Source organism: Podarcis tiliguerta (genome assembly GCF_965153285.1).
Source record: "Podarcis tiliguerta genome assembly, chromosome: 12".
In the NCBI taxonomy this organism is placed as follows: domain Eukaryota; kingdom Metazoa; phylum Chordata; class Lepidosauria; order Squamata; family Lacertidae; genus Podarcis; species Podarcis tiliguerta.
Genome location: NC_139545.1, coordinates 39,290,642 through 39,312,582, shown reverse-complemented (window position 1 = coordinate 39,312,582; position 21,941 = coordinate 39,290,642). Strand labels below are relative to the sequence as shown.

The following is a 21,941-nucleotide window of genomic DNA, read 5'->3' as shown; positions in this document are numbered from 1 at the left end:
CATATCCCATGGAGTCTCTTTCTCCCTATTGCATATCCAGCGTACTTGGTGGTAGTCCTAACTTCTGGGCAGGATTGCTTATCCAATTTTGAAAACTGCGGCTTGTATAATTTCAGTGATAGGAGGTGTCGAATGTTACATTTCATTTCTTGAATTCACTTATTTCTTTTGTAACTGGTGGGACCTGCCATTAATGGCTTTATGGCATTTGGGTGCTGTATGAAGTAGGCTTTTGTATCGTGACAATATTAAAATGTTCTGGATGCTTCTTCTTTTTATAGAGAGCAGCAGCAGAAGCCCTGAATGAGATGGTGTTCAGAGTACTTTGTGTTCTTCTGAAAAACAAAAACAAAAGTGGCATATGGTCTGCCTTCCTGCGTATGGAAAGCCGGCATGGAAATAAGCTTTCCACCACCTCTTTGGGTCGATGATGGAGTGTTCTGGGTGAGGTGGTAGAACTGAGAAGTGGGTCTTGGACATGAAGACACCCATTGACCTTGAGCTATTATTTTCTACTGAACACTTGGATGAAACTTGAAAATGGAGAAAAAACATCCCTCTTGCTTTTTGCCAGTCTAATTTTGAATATGCACACTTAATCACTGGGAGCTGCCTTCCATGTGCCATTACCTGTGGAGACTAGTAGGCAAGTGGTTGCCGAAGCAAGCTCCCCTTTGTTGGTTGTGCCCTGAAATCTGGAACTGTTTCCCAAAGGAGATCCACCTGGTGCCGTCATTATTCTCTTTTATGCTCCAGGCAGTGACTGGAATGTCTTTAAGTTTAGGATAGTTCGCTCTCTTGGTGACTGATGTATTGTAGTTTTTGCCTTGTTTGTTCGGTTCTGTTTCTGTGTTGGTCTGTCAATGGTTTGGCTGCTGGATTTTCTAAATTTTTATTTTTGGTGGTAGTAGTAGTAGTGGGGAAGCAATTGGTTGCTACTAAAGAACTGGACTCGGGTGGCGCTGTGGGTTAAAGCACAGAGCCTAGGACTTGCCGATCAAAAGGTCAGCGACGGGGTGAGCTCCCGTTGCTCGGCCCCTGTTCCTACCAACCTAGCAGCTCGAAAGCACATCAAAGTGCAAGTAGATAAATAGGTACCGCTCTGGCGGGAAGGTAAACAGCATTTCCGTGTGCTGCTCTGGTTCGCCAGAAGTGGCTTAGTCATGCTGGCCACATGACCCGGAAGCTGTACGCCGGCTCCCTCAGCCAATAAAGCGAGATGAGCGCCGCAACCCCAGAGTCGTCCGCGACTGGACCTAATGGTCAGGGGTCCATTTACCTCTCAGTAGTAGTAGTAGTAGTAGTAGTAGTAGTAGTAGTACAGTGCTACCTCGGGTTAAGTACTTAATTTGTTCCGGAGGTCTGTTCTTAACCTGAAACTGTTCTTAACCTGAAGCACCACTTTAGCTAATGGGGCCTCCCGCTGCTGCTGCTGCTGCGCCGCTGGAGCACGATTTCTGTTCTCATCCTGAAGCAAAGTTCTTAACCTGAAGCACTATTTATGGGTTAGCGGAGTCTGTAACCTGAAGCGTATGTAACCCGAGGTACCACTGTAGTAGTAGTAGTAGTAGTAGTGATGCATGGGCTCTCTTTTGTTAGCCTTGAATTCAGTTTTGATGGCAAGGCAGCATACAAATGTAGGGGTTCCTGATTTTAGACTTTCCATTTTAGGCTAGTCTGCTGTGCCTATTACTCCCTATTACAGCAAAAAGTTCTGAAGTCTCCTGGGTCCCTACAAAAGCTAAGGCTGCTGAACACTCACCCACTGTAGAAACTGTCCAAATAGGCTGCTTGGATCAGATATGCAAGGGAGACCACTCTGTCTCTGCATTTTTCGCAGCGTACAGCATCTGCTCAACCTTCTTCAACAATTAAAAAAAAACCACATGCAAAGTCTTCAGCTGCATTTGCTTTATGGATTAAACGTCCTTGTGTTTTCCTGGCTGGCTGTACAGCGCTTGTAGTTTGAGAATAAACTTGACCTTGTTTATTGAGAACAGTAGCATTGGAACAATAAGCCAATAACTGAGGTGTTTGTACAGCTGTTTTTTGTTCGAAGGGATGTTGAAATGCATAAGCCCAAGTCTTAGTTTTATGAACTCTTTTGTTTTGACTTGGTTCGCAGAAACTGAAACAGGCTACATCCGGACACCACCTAGGTGCTTTTCCTGTATCTTACATGGACTCACTAGCCCATGAAAGCTTATGCTATAAATGTATTGGCCTTTAAGACGTGTGTGTGTGTGTGTGTGTGTGTATGTGTATCAATCACACCTGTTCTTCACGTGAGCCCCATGTACTGCCTGCTGCAGGACCATAATTTTGTCATCAGACCCAGAAGCTGCTCCCATTTCTAAAATCCGTGTGAAATGGTCTGCAACATGTTAACTTGATTGATCAGAAACAACTTGTTTTCTCTCTTTAAATCACCACCACCCTCTCAACCTGGCACATGTATAGAGATGAGAATGTCTGCAGCCCAGGCCTTCTCATTTTACGTTTTTTGGGAAAATGTAAGAGCGATGCCATCAGTGGAAACGTGGAATTAGGCAATTAACATGGTAGGGGTTTCCTTACCGGTACATTATATTTAATTGAAAGGGATTTGCGACTGCTGGTTGCTTAATATAATGGGAATTTCAGCAAAGAAAAAGAAGGTCAAATCTGTGCACTGTTTTCCTGTATGATCAGATGCAGAGAAAGCGGCTGCCCTATGGAGGCCAATTTCTAATGGCTGCTGCTGGTGTGTAAGGAAAGGCATGTTTGGTGCATTGATGTGACACATGAGCAGGGTTGTACCTAGAGGGAGAGGGTAAAACCTCTTTTCCTTGAGGGCATTCCAGGCCTCATCACTGAATCAGCGACTTCTACCTCCTTTGGAAAAAATAGCTGAAAAGTTTCCATAAGAAGTAGTACAATTTTATATATAGGGTGAAATCCACAGTCATACTTATGTCAGTGGGCTCACTCCCAAGTACAACACTGGTTATTGCCATAGGCTACATGAATGTATATCCCGCCGGGGCTTCAGTGCTACCCTGTCCCCCTCACTACAAAACATTTGGCTATAGGCCCCATTGGATCCTGCCCCAAATCTGCAAACGGCTTGGCTTGTTTAAAGCTAAAGTTAAGCTTGAATGCAGTGTGTTTTCAAAATCAAGTATTTCAACATGGGAATGTTCTCAGTTGGACTATGATATGCAGCATGTTGCTCTGTACACCCTGGTTAACCTCGTTTTTTTCATTATTCGCAATGACTGATGGTTGGATGCAAAAATAAGATGTGACTGACAAAAAATGGAAAATCTCCATTACGTTTCTTGCCCATCATTTCAGGTGCCCGGTTCTCGTTTCTTGCTCTGTAACTATCCTGAACCTATTTTTAGGAGGCCTCCCCCCTCCCCCCAAAACCTCAGAGTTGGTTTCTTCTACAGCCACCTGCTACTCTCTTTACAATTTGCGCATATGTTTCTGTACAGAAGTTGCCTGTGGCTTTTTGGCATGCAAGCTACTATTCACAGAACATACACAAGGTGTTCTGTTCCCATTGTGAAGCACTGCAGCGAGGGGGGGGGAGGGAGTCCCAACTGCTTGAGAAGCCTTTTGGTTACCTTTGTCTTTAATAGATTTGCAAAACATGTCCATCATGTTCAAGTATAACTTTAGTATTCTAGTCATGAATGGTGGAAAACTGTTAAAAACAGAAACCATTCTGCAGCTTCAGCTTCTTGTTCCTTGAAGAAAGCGAGGAGCGTGAAGCGGGAGTAGCAAAAAAAGTTGACCAGATGCAAAAAGGGATACCTATTAATTGACCATGGCTAAGCTTGCCATGAACTCAACTGTCTTTAAAAACCGACGTGTTGCAAATAGTCACCTTTACCTTTTTTGTAGGCTTCCCCCCATGTAGGCTGGCTTGATCTACTGGGATAAAAGCCAAGTTCAGTGACTCATTCACACTTTTATAGCAGCCTTTTACCTAGCACTGACTTCATGAAAGAAAAAGAAAAACAACAGGGCCCACAATTTCACTTGCTGTGCCTCCTTTGGTGAGCCCCAGTGTTCCTGATCCTGGAACTGGGTAAGGGGTTGGAATAGACACTGTTCCGCTGTGTGCTTAAGAGGTGCTCCAGGTACTTTGGGAAACACCACATACTGAAACGCAACAGCAAGCGGCCTTCTTGGGATGGGATCTTCTCAGCAGCTGCATGGTACTTCTGAGGTCCTCAGAATAAGGTTACCAGATGTCCCCATTTCCCAGGGACAGTCCCCGGATTTACAAATCAGTCCTCATACAAAATCCATTGAACTTGAAAAGTGTCCCCGGATTCATTGAAAAGAAATCTGGTAACCTTAGCTCAGAAGGACTAAAGAAAAATCCCAGCCCCGTACCAGCTCCAAACCTGTAAAGGTAAAGGTACCCCTGCCCGTACGGGCCAGTCGTGTCCGACTCTAGGGTTGAGCGCTCATCTCGCTCAAGAGGCCAAGGGCCAGCGCTGTCCGGAGACACTTCCGGGTCACGTGGCCAGCGTGACAAAGCGGCACCTGGCGAGCCAGCACCAGCGCCGCACACGGAAACGCCGTTTACCTTCCCGCTATAAAGCGGTACCTATTTATCTACTTGCACTTAGGGGTGCTTTCGAACTGCTAGGTGGGCAGGAGCTGGGACCGAACGACGGGAGCTCACCCCGCCGCGGGGATTCGAACCGCCGACCTTGCGATCAACAAGTCCTAGGCACTGAGGTTTTACCCACAGCGCCACCCGCATCCCCTATGTCCAAACCTGTAGATCGGGACAAAGTTTGCACCCAAATTTAGTGGACAAGTTGATGTGGTGCTGCTAAGATGCCCCTGTGTGGTGCCAACCCTTGTCCAGTGTCACTCCTGCCATCAGACCTCCACAGATGCAGTGGTGGCCGCCCTGACCAGTCATTACCCCTTGAAGCATTTATCTCAGCTACAGTGCTTCGTGTAGCTGTGTCGATGCTGCTTAGATCTGCATTGAGCAGGTGACTGCCATTTTAAATTCCGCAGTGCTGCACATTGCCCCTGGGGGAAAACTAACATAGCAGCTGTGTGTCTGCAGTGGAGCAGAGTGGCACCTCCACACCCAGAATAAGCCTCATCGCCACATACCCAGGTGAGAGGCGAGGGATTACAGTGGTACTTCGGGTTACAGACACTTCAGGGTACCGACTCCATTAACCCAGAAATAATACCTCGGTTTAAGAACTTTGCTTCAGGATGAGAACAGAAATTGTGCAGTGGCGGCAGCGGGAGGCCCCATTAGCTAAAGAGTTACCTCAGGTTAGGAACAGTTTCAGGTTAAGAACGGAGCTCCAGAACGAATTAAGTTCTTAACCTGAGGTACCATTGTAGTTTTTTATAGCTATTTTTCCAGATATTTGCCAAAAATTTAACACTTCCGATATGGGCTGCCATACCGCCCGGGTTTACCTGGACATTTTTAACAGGTTTCAGAAAATTCTGCCAGGACGCCATTTTTGTAGGACAAATCCCGTCTATGTCCAGGAAATTAGGGGTGCAGGGCAGCCTTATAGTAATACTACATTTATACATTAAGCAACTATGGTGGTTACTTAGATCTCCCCCTCTTCATTTTATCCGCACCAGAACTGTGTGGGGTAGCTTATGCTGAGGTACTGTAATTGGCCCATGGTCTCCTAGTGAGCTTCATGTTTGAATGAGAATTTGAACCCTAGCTTCCCATGTCCTAATCCAGGGGTTGCAATTATGCATTCAGTTAAATGTTGTCATGTATAGTACGTTAGAAACTAAAATACATATATATTCTCCTGAACACTTGAAAATGCTTTTCAGAAAGCAATGGAGTGCCATTTTCCAAAATTCTTTCTTTCTTAAACTGTTCTTTCAAACCATTTTTCTGGCCTCGAGCTCTTCTATTAAAGTGTACCCAGAGGAAATTAAACTTTTACCTGAACGTGTGATTGGATTTCATTGCCAGATATACATGTTTAATACGCAGTTGTGAGTTTCCTGGTGCATGAGATCAGATTTTCTTTTCCTTTTTGTATATTTTCTAACTTTATTTTTAGAACCTTATTTAATTTCCCCCATACCTAATAAACAAAAAGCAGTGGACCTAATGCATCATTGTAACTTGTCAAAAACTCAGAATTCAATTTTAAGGGTTGAAGCAGAGTAAACCTAACTTCTTAAAAAAAAAAAAGATATCTGAGATTTTAGGGTGCAGACTGTGAGACTACGCCAAAGTAATTATTCCAGAAAAGTTGTTTCTGTACTCAGTGTTGGAATATCTGAAAATGTTTTCTTGGGGAATTCTCTAGAAATTTAGCTGAATTTCATTTCTGTGCACTTATAGTGTGGTGCTCATGCTAGTTCATTGCAGAGAAAGCAACAGGAGTCTTGTGGCAATTTGTGTGCATTTTGCTTAATGTAGTTAATACCAAGTAAGAAATCCTGGCCAGTGCAGTGTCAGAAACATGGGCTTGGAATCGTGCTAAGTCACAGCAACTGAAATTCCATTGAAATTAATGGACCTAAGTTAGTTATGTTAGTTTTGAATGGGTCTACTCTGAGTAGGAGTCACATCTGGAGTACACACAGATGGTGAGCAATCTGATCACAGATGGAGATCCGTTCAGATAAATTTGAAACAAGAGGAAGCACACTAGATACAGTGTCCTCCTTTATTTTTCTCTCCTGCGCACATGCTTCTATTGCAGGGAGAGGGGGTTTCAGTGTGTCTTGAATGGGCTGTGCATGCTCACTATGCATATTCTTCTTTTCTTTTCATCCCAGAACCCGTCCCTCAATGTTCTTTAATGTTAAAGTCTGTCTCACTTCTGGAGAAGAAACTGGAGGCAGTTGGATTTCTTTAGAAGTTTGCATTTAATCTTTCTCTCAGGATGTGTATTTGTTCATTTATACACTGGCTTTGAAGAGAGGATCTTTCCATAATCACTTAAATAAGAGTAATGGGTTTTTTTTGGTAAAAAATGAGGCGCTGGTGCTCATATCTTGATAAAAGAACTGTGGGTAGCAGCACAAAATGGCTGCCATGGGCTGCAAAAAGAAAAAGTGGCAATATTTCATGATGGTGAGTATTCACCCCCAAAAGACCACTGTTTTCAGAGTAGTAACATGATAGTAAACAATGATTAAAGGGTACATTTGGATTGGAAAGACTTCTGGAACAAAAGCGTCTTCACAACACTTCAAAAGAAGGCAAGGGGAATGAGAAGTTTCTCAGAGAAGGGAGTCTCCCAACTACAGTGTCAGCACTAATGGTGGTTGCCATTCTGATCCTGATTATGTGCCAGAGAGGAGGGTCACTGAATTCCTTATTAACATTTAAGTACTTTTGGTTTTGGTGGGACGCGGGTGGCGCTGTGGGTTAAAGCCTCAGTGCCTAGGGCTTGCCGATCGAAACGTCGGCGGTTCGAATCCCCGCAGCGGGGTGCGCTCCCATTGTTCGGTCCCAGCGCCTGCCAACCTAGCAGTTCGAAAGCACTCCCGGGTGCAAGTAGATAAATAGGGACCGCTTACCAGCGGGAAGGTAAACGGCGTTTCTGTGTGCGGCTCTGGCTCGCCAGAGCAGCGATGTCACGCTGGCCACGTGACCCGGAAGTGTCTCCGGACAGCGCTGGCCCCCGGCCTCTTGAGTGAGATGGGCACACAACCCTAGAGTCTGTCAAGACTGGCCCATACGGGCAGGGGTACCTTCACCTTTACCTTACTTTTGGTTTTGAGTCTTGGAGGACCCGCTCCCTGCCTTGCAGGCCTTTCTCCACCTGGCCTGGGAGGGCAGGGCCCAGGCTGAGTCCAGCTGCAAAGGCTGAGGCTGTTGGGCTTGGGTGTTGTTTGCCAAGTTTTGTTGGGGGAGATTGTTGCTGTTGGTTTTTTGCATATTTATTTTGGATTTTGTTGCAATTCATGTGGAAATAGTTCAGTTTGGTTGTGTGGGGTTTTTTTATTGTTTACATCTATGTTGCAGTTACATATATTTTTTTCATGTTGTAAGATGCCTTACATGGTTTGAACTGTGGAAAGGTGGCATACAAATAAAATTATGTATGCATGTAATTCCACAAGGGTATATCAAAGGTGAAAATACATATCATTCGAATGGGAAATACAAAATTATGCACACTGGGCATACAAGGATGCCTCTATATGTTTCCTGGACAACATGATTCTATGCTTGTATGCTGCTTAGAAGCCATTCTGGCATGTAAGTGGTATATAAATCAATAAATAATAATCAACAATAGCACTATGCTATCCTGTTCAGAAAAAAATCTGGATGTGCTGCAGTTAATTCCAGTCAAAGGCAGTAGAGATGTTGAGCAGTTGTCTCTCTGTAGGATTTCAGAGCTAGAAATAAAGGACACATTTCCTGTTTTCCTGTCTTCGTGCTTCAGCCACACAACGTTGACAGATTATGACATGTTCATAGACGATACTGCTCTTGCTTTCAAGAAAGCCATCTGTCTTTACAGCACTGTGTCTGGCCTCCCCATTTCATATGTTTAAAGTTCCATTTCTTTGTACTCAGCTGAACTTTAGCAGAGCTCTCCCAGCATTTCAACAATGCGGCCAGGGAACAGCAGGAAGATATTCTTGGTATTTTATCTGCCGTAATATGTGTGCTTCCTGATGTAGCTTTTGTCACAGGCCAGTTAAATTCTTTCTGCACACATGCATTGAGTTTATTGCCCAGTGGAATAAATTTCACTTAGTATTCTAGTTCCTTTTTTCGGATCGTAAACAACAAAGAGCTTTGTGACCCCTTAAAGGCTAGCAGATGATGTTACATGTTAGCGTGAGTTGCTCTTCTTCTGCATACTGTCTCCTTGTTGGAATACAGTGGTACCTTGGTTCTCAAATGTAATCCATTCTGGAAGTTTGTTCGACTTCTGAAACTTTCGCAAACCAAGGCATGACTTCTGATTGGCGCAGGCGTCCTGGAAACAACAGCCGACAGCTGCATCGGACGTTCGGCTTCCGCAAAGCGTTTGAAAACCGGAACACTTACTTCCGAGTTTTTGGTTTTTGTTCAAGTACCAAGGCGTTCCGAGAACCAAGGTTCCACTGTATTTCAGTCAGTGCTCAGTGCCTGAAGGGAAGAAGAATTCGTGGAGTGGAAGGAAGGGCCCCTTCCTCAGACCAAAGGTGGGAGCACCCACATTGCCATAGCCAGGGGGAAGGAAGGGGGTAGCAGGCAGGAACTGGGGAACAGCCATGTTGGGCATATTCAGGCTTCAAACGGAGGGGTGAACACTTTGATCTCCCCCATCTGCCACCTGCGGCGAGTGCCTCAATCCACCTCATGGAATCTTAAAGATTAAAGGCGCTAATCTAATCTTCTCTGCACAGGCAGACATAATTTAGAAATGTGGTTCTCAAAATGCTGAATAATGTATCCAAAGTAAAATGTTGTACTGCACTCAGAACACCCGGAGAACTCTTGTGTAAACTCAATTTTAAGAAGATTTCTTTTGGCCATATCCATTCCCCACTGAACGTTTCTAATATTAGACGTTTTCTAAGTACGCTGTGAAAATTAAGTAGCACATTAACAGTTCCTTATTAACGTTCTGCAGAAATGTCAGCTTTTCAGACTTAGGGAAGTGTGCAAGCTGCTGGAGAGCTGGTGACCTGCTGAAGCAAAACAGCTGTATTTATGCAAAGACTGATCTTAACGGATTTTGTAAGGCAGCTAAGAGAAGCTAGAGAGAAAGTTGCAGTGCAAAACTAAGCTGGCGCTTCTTCTGTTCTCTGTAAACAGTTGCATTCTGATCTCAGGCCCCATCTATTCATAACACTTTTGGGTTGAGTGAGTGCGGGGAGTGTCTTTGGGAGAGATGATGTTATCATATTTCTTCATCCATTCCTTCCTAATTTAGGATGTTGCAGCAATATATACTTCCATTTTACAGCTGTGCTGGTTACCCAGCAGATATGAATCTCATCTCTCTCTCTGTGTGTGCAGTGACACTTTCCCTTCTCTTTATCCTGTGCATGTGTTTTCACTCAGAAGCAAGTCCTGTTGACTGAGTTCACTTCTCTGTATTGAGGATTGCAAGCTGTACATGCATTCTGTTTCTGCTTTGGTGCTTATAGCTAGCATAGCTGGAGTGCAGTTAACAAAAGCTCAGCTTACATACTCTTTAAAAAAAAAAAAAGCTTGAATTGAATGAAGAAATCAAACAGCACTCTTTGATTTTCATAGAATCAGAGTTTGAAGGGACCCAAGGGTCATCTAGTCCAACCCCCTGCTATGCAATTTTTTTTTTCATTCTGTTATGTGCTAATAAGTGAACTTACAAGTACTCAGTAGTTTATTTTTTAATGTAAGTGATCAGAGTGCCTTGAATCCATTCGTTTAAAACCCTGGCAGATGGAAGTAGATTTGGCAGAATGCTGCCTGTTTTAGCTGCTGATATTGCTGCAGGTAAAAATATTAAAAGGCTTCATAAAAAAAAAATGAAACGTCTGAAAATTCAGCAGAGGCCCAGTATCCCAATCTCTAACTATCCCTAGTCTAGTGTAAGAATATGCACGCCTAGGAAGTGCAGTTAATGGCAGCGACTGTACAAAGTTGGTTGGATAGATTGTTTTACTTTCTCGCCGGCAAAAACTCTTAACCTGCTGACATCTCTCCTGAGTGGCATTTCCCTGCTCCATGGTAACAATCATCAAATCATTTTCTCTGAGGCTGGAAAAAAAAGAGAGTGCTGTACTTCACAGGCACTGCAGTGTGCCAAACCAAAGAACCATTTGGGCACATGCAAAGTCCTATTGCCCTTTCTGAATGCTGAAGCTGAATTAACTCTGACAGCATGTGCTTAGCTCTTTTGGCTGTGTTTTTGTACCCTTTTCAACTGAAGAAAGGGAAATTGCAATCTTTAAGGACAAGTGGGTCTGTTCGAGACTTCGGTTGAAAGTGCTGGCTGCGGCTTTTGGAACATAATTTTTAAACACTCCCCCCCCCAAAAAAAATAATAATACAAACATGTAAAGGAATTTGAGAGTTAAGAGTCTTCCAGGTGTAGTCTTATGCTACAGAAGAGTCTTCTAGAGCAGTGGTTCCTGGTCTTCCCTCTTGAGAGGGCTGAAGATGACTGAGGCCCAACAGTTGCAAAATGGTGGGGCATAGATAGTCACAAAATGGAGGGAGAGTTTGGCATAATGAGCCCATAATTACTGATATTGCTTGCTAGGGGGCAAGGCTTGCAAGGCAGAAGGCACCACTGGGAAGACTGTGACACTGAGGCCCACTGCCTCAGAAACACTGTTCTGGATTGGAAAAAAATGGGACGCTCTCCCCCAGGAAAGCCGTCTGCTGTTTCCTCATCTCTAAAATGGGAATCTCAAGGAATTGATTGTTGTAGTGAGGATAAGTGTTACATGTGTGGTGTGTGTGTGTGTGTGTGTGTGTGTGTGAGAGAGAGAGAGAGAGAGAGAGAGAGAGAGAGAGAGAGAGAGAGAGATATTGCATATCTCCTTCTCTTTGGCTTCACTTTTGGCACAAGGGGCTGCTAGACCAGAAATTAGATACACGCGTATACACATGCACACTTTTGGATCCAAGACTAGGTTTTGAAACTAAGATTCAAAGTTGGTAACCATGGTTAAGACTAGCAAGGGGATACCGACCAGAGAAGAATGGCAGGCTAAACTGATGTACGCAGAGATGGCGAAACTGACGGAAAAGATCAGAAACCAGGAAGATTGAGTATTCCTAAAAGACTGGATTTTCACTATATTTAAAAGACCACTGTAAACAGTTAAAATCATTGGCAGGGATATAATGACACTTGTAATGTGGAATCAGTTATGGTAACTATGGATATATAATAGATGGATAAGGGTAAAAGGTGCAGAATACTTTATTTTAAATATGGAACCCAGGGAGGGAGGGAGGTCCGAAGGTTTGAAAGAATCTTTTATTTTAATGTTTGAAATGGTTAAAGTTAACATGTGCAAAATTATGTAAAACCAATAGAAAAAAATATTTTATTTTTTTTAAAAAGACTATCAAGGGGAGTACGCGTTGGTGAAGGAATGCAAGTTCTTTGTGGCTGGCTCCTGATATCTTTAAACACATGTCATTGTTCTGTGCAGACTGCTTAGATACTCCAGGTTGAATTGGCATGCAGAGTTGTAGTTGTTCAGGGATCAGGAGTAAATGAGTCCTGAAATTTCTGTACTCTATAATTTTAAATTAAGTGATTGCTTGGGTTAGAAATTCAACTAAACTGCAGTCCCCCAGTGAGGGGGGACTGTCCTCTCAACAGACACCCTTCACATATCCAGACAAGGAAGGGGCAGTGAGAGGCAATAGTGAGATGTGGATGGCAGCGACCGCACCTCTGATATCACAACTACCCCATCCTAATGAGAGCAGCCCCACTGTTGCAAGAATGCCACTGACAGTGCTCCATGAGGCCCCAACCAAAATCTGGGAAATTTGTCATTTAATAAACAAACTACGCAGGTGGCGCTGTGGGTTAAATCACAGAGCCTAGGACTTGCTGATCAGAAGGTCGGTGGTTCGAATCCTCACGACGGGGTGAGCTCCCGTTGCTCGGTCCCTGCTCCTGCCAACCTAGCAGTTCGAAAGCACGTCAAAGTGCAAAAGTAGATAAATAGGTACCGCTCCGGTGGGAAGGTAAACGGCGTTTCCATGTGCTGCTCTGGTTTGCCAGAACGTCTTAGTCATGCTGGCCACATGACCAGTAAAGCGAGATGAGCGCCACAACCCCAGAGTCGGCCACAACTGGACCTAATGGTCAGGGGTCCCTTTACCTTTACCTTATCCTCCTGTTGGTTTGCATCAGTGTTACTCCTCATGTAAGCCTCTTCTCTCTCTTTTGCACACAAACAAATATTGTCTGCTTACGGCGAAACGGGTATTTATCAAAATCAAACATACTACAATTGTGCAGTTCTTTGACTGAAATGGCAGCCTGGAATAGTAAAGCTTGAGTAAGACTTGATTAAGTAGCAGTGTGGTAGCCTTCCCTCCCTAACGTGATTCAAGCAAAAACAAGCAAAAACACAACCTTCCGTGGGCCACATATTCCCATTATTAGAGGCCATAAAATAGCTGTTTATGGTAAAAACATTCCCAGTGCACCAAAAGTGGCCTATGAAATCTTGTTAACTCAACTTTTACTGGAAGAGGAGCTGTGGGGTCAGTTTTATGTGTGCCAATGATATGCAAAGTGATTGATGCACCAGATTTATAGAGGCACATTCATTGCAAAGAGCTATAGAGAGAGATGGTGAATGTGGAGGCCCAGTGAAGGGCAAGGAAGATTATTGTTCCTTGCAAACAAGTTAGAGGGTGAGGAAGGCTTCCTTGCTGTGTTGCATTTCTTTATGAAACTCCTTTGCCCTATAGACTTGTTTCAGCTTCAAACTTGTTCCTATGGTCTTTTGTAAGCCACTTAGCACAGCGCTCCGTCTCACTGTTCTGGCTTTGGGGACAGCCTTTGCGCAGCCATCCCCAAACTAGAACAGCGAGACGGAGCACTGCGCAGCACTCTGTCTCCCTGTTCTGGCTTTGGGCTTAGCCGCACAACCTGCATTTGCTCCATAAGACGCACACACATTTCCCCTTACTTTTTAGAAGGGGAAAAGTGCATCCTATAGAGCGAAAAATACAGTACATAGTTTGAATTACATTTTGAGATTAGTGTTTGGGTTTTCTGGGGTCAGGCCTTTCCAGGGTGATTCTTTGAATTCCTTGTGTGCTAGATTCTCTCTTCTTGTTTTTCCAATTCTGGAAATTTACCATTTAGCTCCGTTAGTTGACTGTCTCGCAGTTCTGTGGCTCACTTCTTGGTTTGTGTCCTTATAACAAAGAATTTATTTCCTGTGATATATAGATTGTTGTTTGTTTTTCCCACTTTCCATGTGTATGCTTTACATAAGCTGAAAGGTACGATGCTGTAAGTATAAGTGTAACTGTACTATATAATCATGTAATTGCAAGGCAGCGTGGGGGGAAATGATATCTGAGCATGGAAATACTAGCTTCCTTGCAATTACGTGACCATTTCAGCAGCTGATTTTTAGAACTATAGTGCATCTTATGACTGCTCACCATTCTACATCCAGTTTATTTCCTTTACTCTTTTATATTTGGACCCTACTCTGTCCATTGGGATCAACCCAGATTTTACCAACTGAATGCAGAAAAGCCCTGAATGGTTGAAGTCTCAGGTCAAATAGGGTGTAAGAAATGAAGGATGAAACCCCATTCCTTGATCTCAACAACCATCAAGCAGAAATTGGTTATGATCAGAGGTGTCCAAAAGCATTGCAAGCAACTTTCCAGAACATATAGAAGAATCTTGTAAATGTAGAAATAGAACTTGCTAGTTACCAAGATTGCAAATATTACCATTTATATTGGCTTTACATTTTTAATAAAATAAATGATGATGATGAGAAAAAAAAATATTGTTGGTCTAAGTTTTATGTCACAGTTAGGCATGAATTTCTGACTTTTCCTCTTTGTAGACGGTGGACATACATAAAGAGAAGGTGGCCCGTAGAGAGATCGGCATTTTGACAACCAATAAGAATACATCCAGAACACACAAAATCATTGCGCCAGCAAACATGGAGCGTCCTGTAAGGTATATTCGAAAACCTATAGACTACACAGTGCTGGATGACGTGGGTCATGGTGTAAAGGTAAGAATTTAGTTCTTTTCCCTGCCCTCCTCAAGTATTTGGGGTACCAAATGATATTTTAAGTTGCTATTCCAGATTTTCTAAAATAGCTCTTAAGTAGTTACTGCATCTGTTTGGTAGTACACCATTCTGTTGATACAGTACTGCAATAAAACTAGAAAACAGTCTTCCCTTTCCTCCTGTTTCATTGATCGTAAGGCGGAAATTGGCACAGCTTCCACTTCCAGTTCCAGTTAACCACAGTTTAGTGTCATGTGAACCTTAAACTGTGGTTAATTTTAACTATGTTTAGTGGGAGCAGACATAGTTAAACTGTTCTTTACAGTTGGCTTTTTAGGGGCTAACTGCAGTTTTCCCCAGTTAGGGCATATCGCTTAACTAAGGTTAGACCAAAGCAACAAAAAGGGTTTGCAAACTCCTCCAACTGACTGAGGTGAAGTGGACTGGGAGGACTTGAGATTTGCTGCATCTCATTACATCTGAACAAGAAGGTCTACATATCACAAGGGTATAAAGAAATTTATTAATCCAATTGTATTTTCAGCCAGAATGCTAGTCTTCATTTGAGTTCTGAGAATATCAGTTGCTTTCTCATGTTTTGGTCCTTCCTGGAAGAATATATCATTAGATCTTTTCTCTAAAATAAGGGCAGCCCTTTCAGTCACATCTGTGCTGTGCCAGCCAAATGTTACTACCACTGCATTTTGAAGCTGTGATTGTTTGTGATAGTGCTATGTGTTTAGCATCTGTTTGTTAAAAGCTCTGGCAAGCTGAGAACAGATGCAGTGATGCAAAAATGGAGGAGGGAAACAGGGAAGCAGGCAGACTTCGATGGAGCTGCTCCTTTCCCTCGCGAAAGCAATTTATGAAGTACATTTTCCTTGAATGCACTTAAATGCCTCTTAATTCCTCTCAAAGGTGTGTTGAAAGCAAGCAGTTGTGCAATTGTATTTAGGAGTGACCGCAAAAGGAAAGCCCTGTGTGTTTAAATTGAAGAGAACTGACAACATAACCAGTTCTCTTCCTCTAGTGTTCTTGACATGCCTTTCATTTGTAAGAAGAAGAAGAAATGTTGGAACAGTGCTACTTTTTGTTTTGCAGGAAAGGTTTTGGCTCTTTATAAAGGTCACTGTATGTATATTATTGTGAGTCTTGTGAAAGGGCGATCAGAACTCAGTTCCACAGTTTTCCAGTAGTGGGCTTCAAAGTGGAGACAACTCTGTCACTCCTTTCATGACACACCAGAGTGTAAAAATGCCCCCTGCCTTCCTTACTGTTTTCCATTTTCTGTGTCCACAAAATTTGTTCTTAATAATGGAGCATATTCTTTACACCAGTTTCTCTTGCTGCTGCTGCTTTGATTCCTAATCTGATGATTTTGCAAGCCAGCCCATACCAAATTTTGGAATTTGGAAATGTTTCAGGAGCTCATTGTTTGTCTGCCAAATATAAAAATTGGCATGGCTGTGTGTGTGTGTGTGTGTGTGTGTGTGTCTGATGGTGATGTTAACACAATCACACTGCTAGCACATATTGAGAAGTAAAGTGAACTCAGCTTGAGCTGGAAGCTTCTTAGTCCAAATCTCACCTCCTGCCATGAACTCATGGGGTGGTTTTCTGCAAGCTACTCTTTCTCGCCTCCAGGTCCCTGATCTGCAATATAGGAGTAATACTGGGCTATCTTTTTATGGAATGCTTTAAGGATTTGTTATTTATGTATTGCCTTAATTTATATCTGACCCTTCATCACTTTCATGAGCCCAGGGTGGGTAACAGCAATCAAGAAAGCTGTAACAGTAATTAAGAATTACATACAACAGAATATCTATCATTCTTCCCAGGGAGAGGATGAATGTATTTAATTGGTGTATAAAATGAACAGAGACTATTCCAGTTGTGTTTCAGGAGCTCAATAGCCAGGGCAGTAGTCAAGGAAAGACATGTCTTGGGTCACCACGCAATGCAGCTGTGGAAAAATGAAAAAAGCCCCCTCCCCCTTGCAGATTTTAATACTCAGACAGGATCATATTGGAAGGGATGCTGTTGAGTTACCATCTTAAGTACTTTGAGGACTTGGGGAAAGTACAGAGCTTAATTTTCCAGGCACCGTTAGAAGGAACCAACTTCCTATGCAGAAAGCACTTCCTTGTAGAAATTACATGTCACCCACTGGGAAAACAACTCCTTAAATTAGTTTATTGCAAACACACTGCACATCTTATGGAAAACTTGCCTACCTGTGCAGACAAGAGATTTCTTTAATCTGGCATTGCAATCTAGCACTAGTTTGTGATTAAAGAATTTCCCTCGGGTTCTCTTTCATGAGATATATTTATGCAAATGTGTACAAAGCTGTGTGCCTTTTTTAATATTAATCCTAATTTTTTAAAGCACATGTTGCCTGAATAGAAGATTGCTTTTTGAGATAATACTTACTTACACTAAAGTGTAATATACTTACACTAAATCCACTTATACAGAAAAAAGCCCTACGCTTAGCCTGAGATCAGATGCGGGGAACTTTGTCCCCTATCCTTTCCCCTTCCACCCTCCACAAATCAACCTGTCAGGCACCTGGAGTCACAATAATATCAGACAGCCTGCTTGAAATCAAACTCTGTGTTCAAAGGTACTTTGTAAGACCTGGTGAGCAGCTAAATAAGACCAGTGCACCATGCTGGGCAAGCATCACTAAAGCTCTCTAAGCTAGTGGCCATCGCTACAATTTGTGGAATCAAATTCCGTAGGCTAACTGTGCCCTGATTGAAATAGTACTTCTGTTTGCCAGTTCTGAATCTCCCACCAATCAGCTTCATTAGATTACACTGGATTCTAGTCATATGAGAGGAAGAGGAAGATGGAAGCTTTTTTCTCCACACCACATACTGTATTTTTCTGTGTATAACACGCCCACGTGAATAAGACTACCCCTATTTTTTCAGACCCCAAATTAAGGAAATGGGAGATTGCCCAGGGTTGTTCAGCTTTTTTTGGCTTGCCCGCCTGACCACCGCTGCCAATCACCGCCACAGCAGCAGCCAATCAGTCAATCACCAGCAGGCCTTGCCGCAGCTACCAATCACTCACCCAGTCGCCACTGACAATCTCCTGCTCACGGCTGCCACCAGTCACCCGTTCCCCTCTCTGCACTATCCATGTACAAGACGACCCCCAATTTCAACATGTTTTATAATAAAAAAACATGGTCTTACACACGGAGTAATACAGTATATCTTTTTATACTCCTCTTTTCATGTTCTTTCTGTCCTGGGAATCCAAAATGCTGCACAGCCCTAATGCATCTTCCTAGCCTCCATCTGAGATAGGTCATAAATAATTTTCATTTTACAGAGGGGTAACGTGTGACTAAGAAATTACTTGACCACAGCTACAGATCAGAATTCATATCTGATCTGACTCTTCGGCTGTGCTGACATTCGCTTTCTTTTTCGCCATCCCATTTCTCCTAGCTGGGCTTTATTCCCCCCAAGGCTCTAGCATCAGAAGCAAAAGGTCAAAAATGCAATGTTGGGTGTGCAAAGCATATTGTGAAAGGGGCAGACGGTATGAAGGTGGAGCCATAACTCAGTGGTGCAGAGAACATGCTTTTCAGGCAGAAAGTCACAGGCCTGATCCTTAGAATTTCTAGTTAAATGTTGTGCAACGACAGGCCCAGCCAAGACCTCTGCCTGAGCTTCAGAACTATTACCAGCCAGAAGAGAGAGTGCTGGTGTGGATAGTCTTGTGTGCATACAGCTGCAACAAGTAAATGATGCAGACCAGTTGCACTATATGCATTTGGAAATTCTGACCCCCAAAAAGTCCACATCCTCAAGCTTGTTGCATATTAATGTACATAACTGCATGCAGAGAGGTTGCTGTGAACTAGGCTAGCAGAGAGCTGCTGATTATCTCTTTGTGTGAATGGATGCTGGCAGTGATGCAACCAGAATGACTACCATTTCCCTGGGTATATATAACTTGCACTCCATTCGTCTTTCTTGAAGGGAATCAAAAGAGATGGAAGAGACCTAAAACATCATCTGGTCCACCCCATTGCCAATGCAGGAAATTCACAACTTCAGATTGCTTTATGTGGAAGAATTAATCTTTGTGTGTGCTGGCTATGTCCGGGATGGGAAGATCAATTTTTTTCTCTTTTGTATGTGATCTCATGTAATCCACCTTCACAGGCTAGGGTTCCATTTTTTTAAGGCACCAAGCAGGCATGGACCAAAATATTGGTCCTTTGGGGTGGGGAGGGCATTATTCACCAGCCCCATCTGCCTTCACCTGCTTCAGGTGTTTTGAGGCATGTATTGAATGGTTTTTAGTGTCAACCTGGACAGCGTTTCACAATTGCTAGAGGGATGGAAACTTCATTAAATTTAAAAAATGCTGAATTAAAATGGACAAAACTTCCTCCTTTTGTGGAAACTTGGTCTGCTTTCTCAATGGTGGCAAACGAAAGCTATTCTCTGAACTGGCCTGCAGTTGTAGATTACAGTGAAGAAAACAAATGCTGCCAATAATTGTGCCATTATGACTTAAACCTGCCATGTGAACAGTAAGAGATTTTGCCATTAATTTCTACTTTTCTTCCTCCTTTTCTTTTTGCCAACGTAAGTGGCTAAAAGCCAAGGTAAGAAGAGTTATTTCTCATTTGACCCACAATGTCCCATGACAATAGAGGCTGCTGAGCCGTTACACCTGAAAGCTAGTCCTTTTTCCTCTTCTCTCTCTCTCCTATACTCCTCTCTTCTCTTCCCCCAACCTCATAGGTTGTCTACATGTGCTGAACCTCAGCTCCAACTGACAGTTAATATATCACTGATATATTGACAAAGTGCATTTTATCCATAGATAACAATTTAATTTTTCTCTAACATACATAGTGCTTTGCTTTGATTAGGTAGATGCTTATCTCTTATTGACTTACACCTTAGATCAGGCTTCCCAGAAACACTTGCATGCCTATGTAAATCTTGAATACAAAATAAATTCAGTGGATCTGACACGTTCACTAAAATGAGATTTGGTTCATGAGCCGTTATTTATGCTTAGCGCAGCTTAGGTTTCATTCACTGTGGGTGCAAATGTGCAAAAGGAGTGGGGTGGGGGGCTTAGAATTAAAAAGCTTAGGCATGGATTTCTCTTCTTGTGTTTAATCCCGTATGCAGCAAAAGAAGCTGTGGTTTAAAAGCTGTCTGGGAATCCTCACTTCATATATTAGTGTATTCAAGCATTGCATCGACATAACAGTTGGGGCTATTTCTGTCCAAAGAAATTAAAGCATTATTCTGGTTTTCAGCATGGAAATAACCAGCCTGCGAGAACTGGCACTCTGTCAAGAACAAATCCGCCTACACAAAAACCACCAAGTCCTCCTATGTCGGGCCGGGGAACTCTGGGGTAAGAATAAGACTTTCATTCTCCTTTTCGGTTGACAAAGAACATAGTTTTAATTGCTTGGGTCAACAGTTTTCTAGCATTTGAGGTCTCTGTCTCCTAGTGTTTGTTTAACTTGTGCAGTTGCACTTCTGTTATAAAAATACCACGGCGGTATCCAACTGAAATCATGTTCAGAGTGGACCCATGGAATCAATGCACTCTGAAGTTTCCCTGATTACAGTGGTATGATTTAATTGGATATCACCTTTAATATTTTGGACTGAGAATCATTCCATGCAACTACCGCCTACAGTGAATAACTGACTCAATCCGAAAAGCGCATTTTCTTATAGTAGGTTCAACAGGTTTCAATACAGCCATCTCCTTAGCGTGTGACCTTTAGGATTGCAACCTGGGCAGGGAGGCTGGGGCCAGCGAATGATATTTGTCTGAGGCGAAGGTGGGGGGGCGGATCTTAGCAGACTTCAGTATCTAGTCTTACTTCAGCTCTGGTATTTACAAGAGTCCAGAAGGCTAGTTTAGAGAGTGCATGTAACTCCAACATGTTGCCACGACCTCTGCTCCCAGCACCTGCTGCCTAAGGCAGCTGCCTCACTTTGCCTCATGGTAGAGCTGGCCCAGGGTGGCAGGGATGACTGCTATTTCATTCCTGTTACAGCCAAAGAGGAATAATTTTTTATTTTTTTTTAAGTTTCCAATGCGTGAACAGAACACCCACTCTGAAATATGTTCTGTTTATGCAGTCTGACACCTTAAGTGGATTGAATTGGTACATCGGCATTATATCAGTCCATCTGTTTTTGCCTGGTGGGTATTTTCTGTTTACAGGACTGGCTCCTCCAGAGCCCTGCTAAGATCTGTAATAGCCTTGAGGCTGTGGGAAGAGGGTGAGAAACTGAAGTCCTGTTACAAGCAAGCACATTCTACTGCAAGGGCCAGAATAAGGTCTATAACATACCAGAGCATCCCTTTTTTTTACAATATAAGTTGCTATATTAGTCCAGTCTTAGACCATTCATTCCTAGGTCTTCAAACTATAGGTTGGGGTGCTCTGGGAAGGTAAAAACCCCTAGGGAATGGTGTGGGGATGTGCTGTGATTTCTCAGACACACTAAGAAATAAACTTCAAGGAGATTAGTAGTGTCTGCTTGAAAGCCCTCTCTTGGATAGGGTTGTCATATTTCAAAAAATGAAAATCTGGACACAAATGTTGTTGAACTCTCTTTGTTTCTTTTTTGGGCAAAGTTGATGAGATTTATATATATTTTTTGCAAAATCTCTGAAAAAATTGAAGTTTTTAAGCTATTTTTAAGGAAATAAACACAAAATGTTCTTTGCCAAACCTTTTACTAGGTGTTACAAATATAGATTATCATAAAACATCCATATATAAAAATTTAAAAATACAGAAAGTAAAGGATTCCGATTCAAAATGTTTGAGGAAGACTGACTTGGGTAGAAGTCAGATGTTGAACCTGGAAAAGTGAGCAACGCTCCAGCTTTGGAATGAGGTGTATGCGTGTGGAGGAGGCATAGGTTTATTGCTAGGAGTATAGAACGTTGCTAGAATAATGCACAATGCCACCATCTTTGGGAAACATGGAAAGCCAGACTAGAGAATTTATGCTCCAGTAACCTGGCATGGAATCAGTAGTAGTTTAACAGTGTTGGTGCTGACCTTTAAAGTCCTAAATGGCTTCGGTCCTGTATACCTGAAGGAGCATCTCCACCCCCATCGTTCAGCCTGGTCACTGAGATGCAGCCCTGAGGGCCTTCTGGTGGTTTCCTCACTGCGAGAAGTGAAACTACAGGGAACC

General features: G+C 42.9%; 1 protein-coding gene across 12 annotated transcripts in view; it reads left to right on the top strand.

Moving 5' to 3' along the window:
* The window catches only part of ABI1 (abl interactor 1), a 95,586-nt gene that overhangs the window by 49,814 nt on the left and 23,831 nt on the right, over positions 1–21,941 (top strand). For 6 of the 12 annotated variants that reach the window (XM_083406593.1, XM_083406602.1, XM_083406600.1 and 3 more), the window contains exons 3-5: positions 14,536–14,712; positions 19,340–19,354; positions 20,024–20,124. In XM_083406593.1, coding sequence (XP_083262719.1) covers positions 14,536–14,712; positions 19,340–19,354; positions 20,024–20,124 — 293 coding nt within the window. The remainder of the gene's footprint in view (positions 1–14,535; positions 14,713–19,339; positions 19,355–20,023; positions 20,125–21,941) is intronic. The other 6 variants (XM_083406594.1, XM_083406592.1, XM_083406601.1 and 3 more) reach the window with 1 other exon arrangement.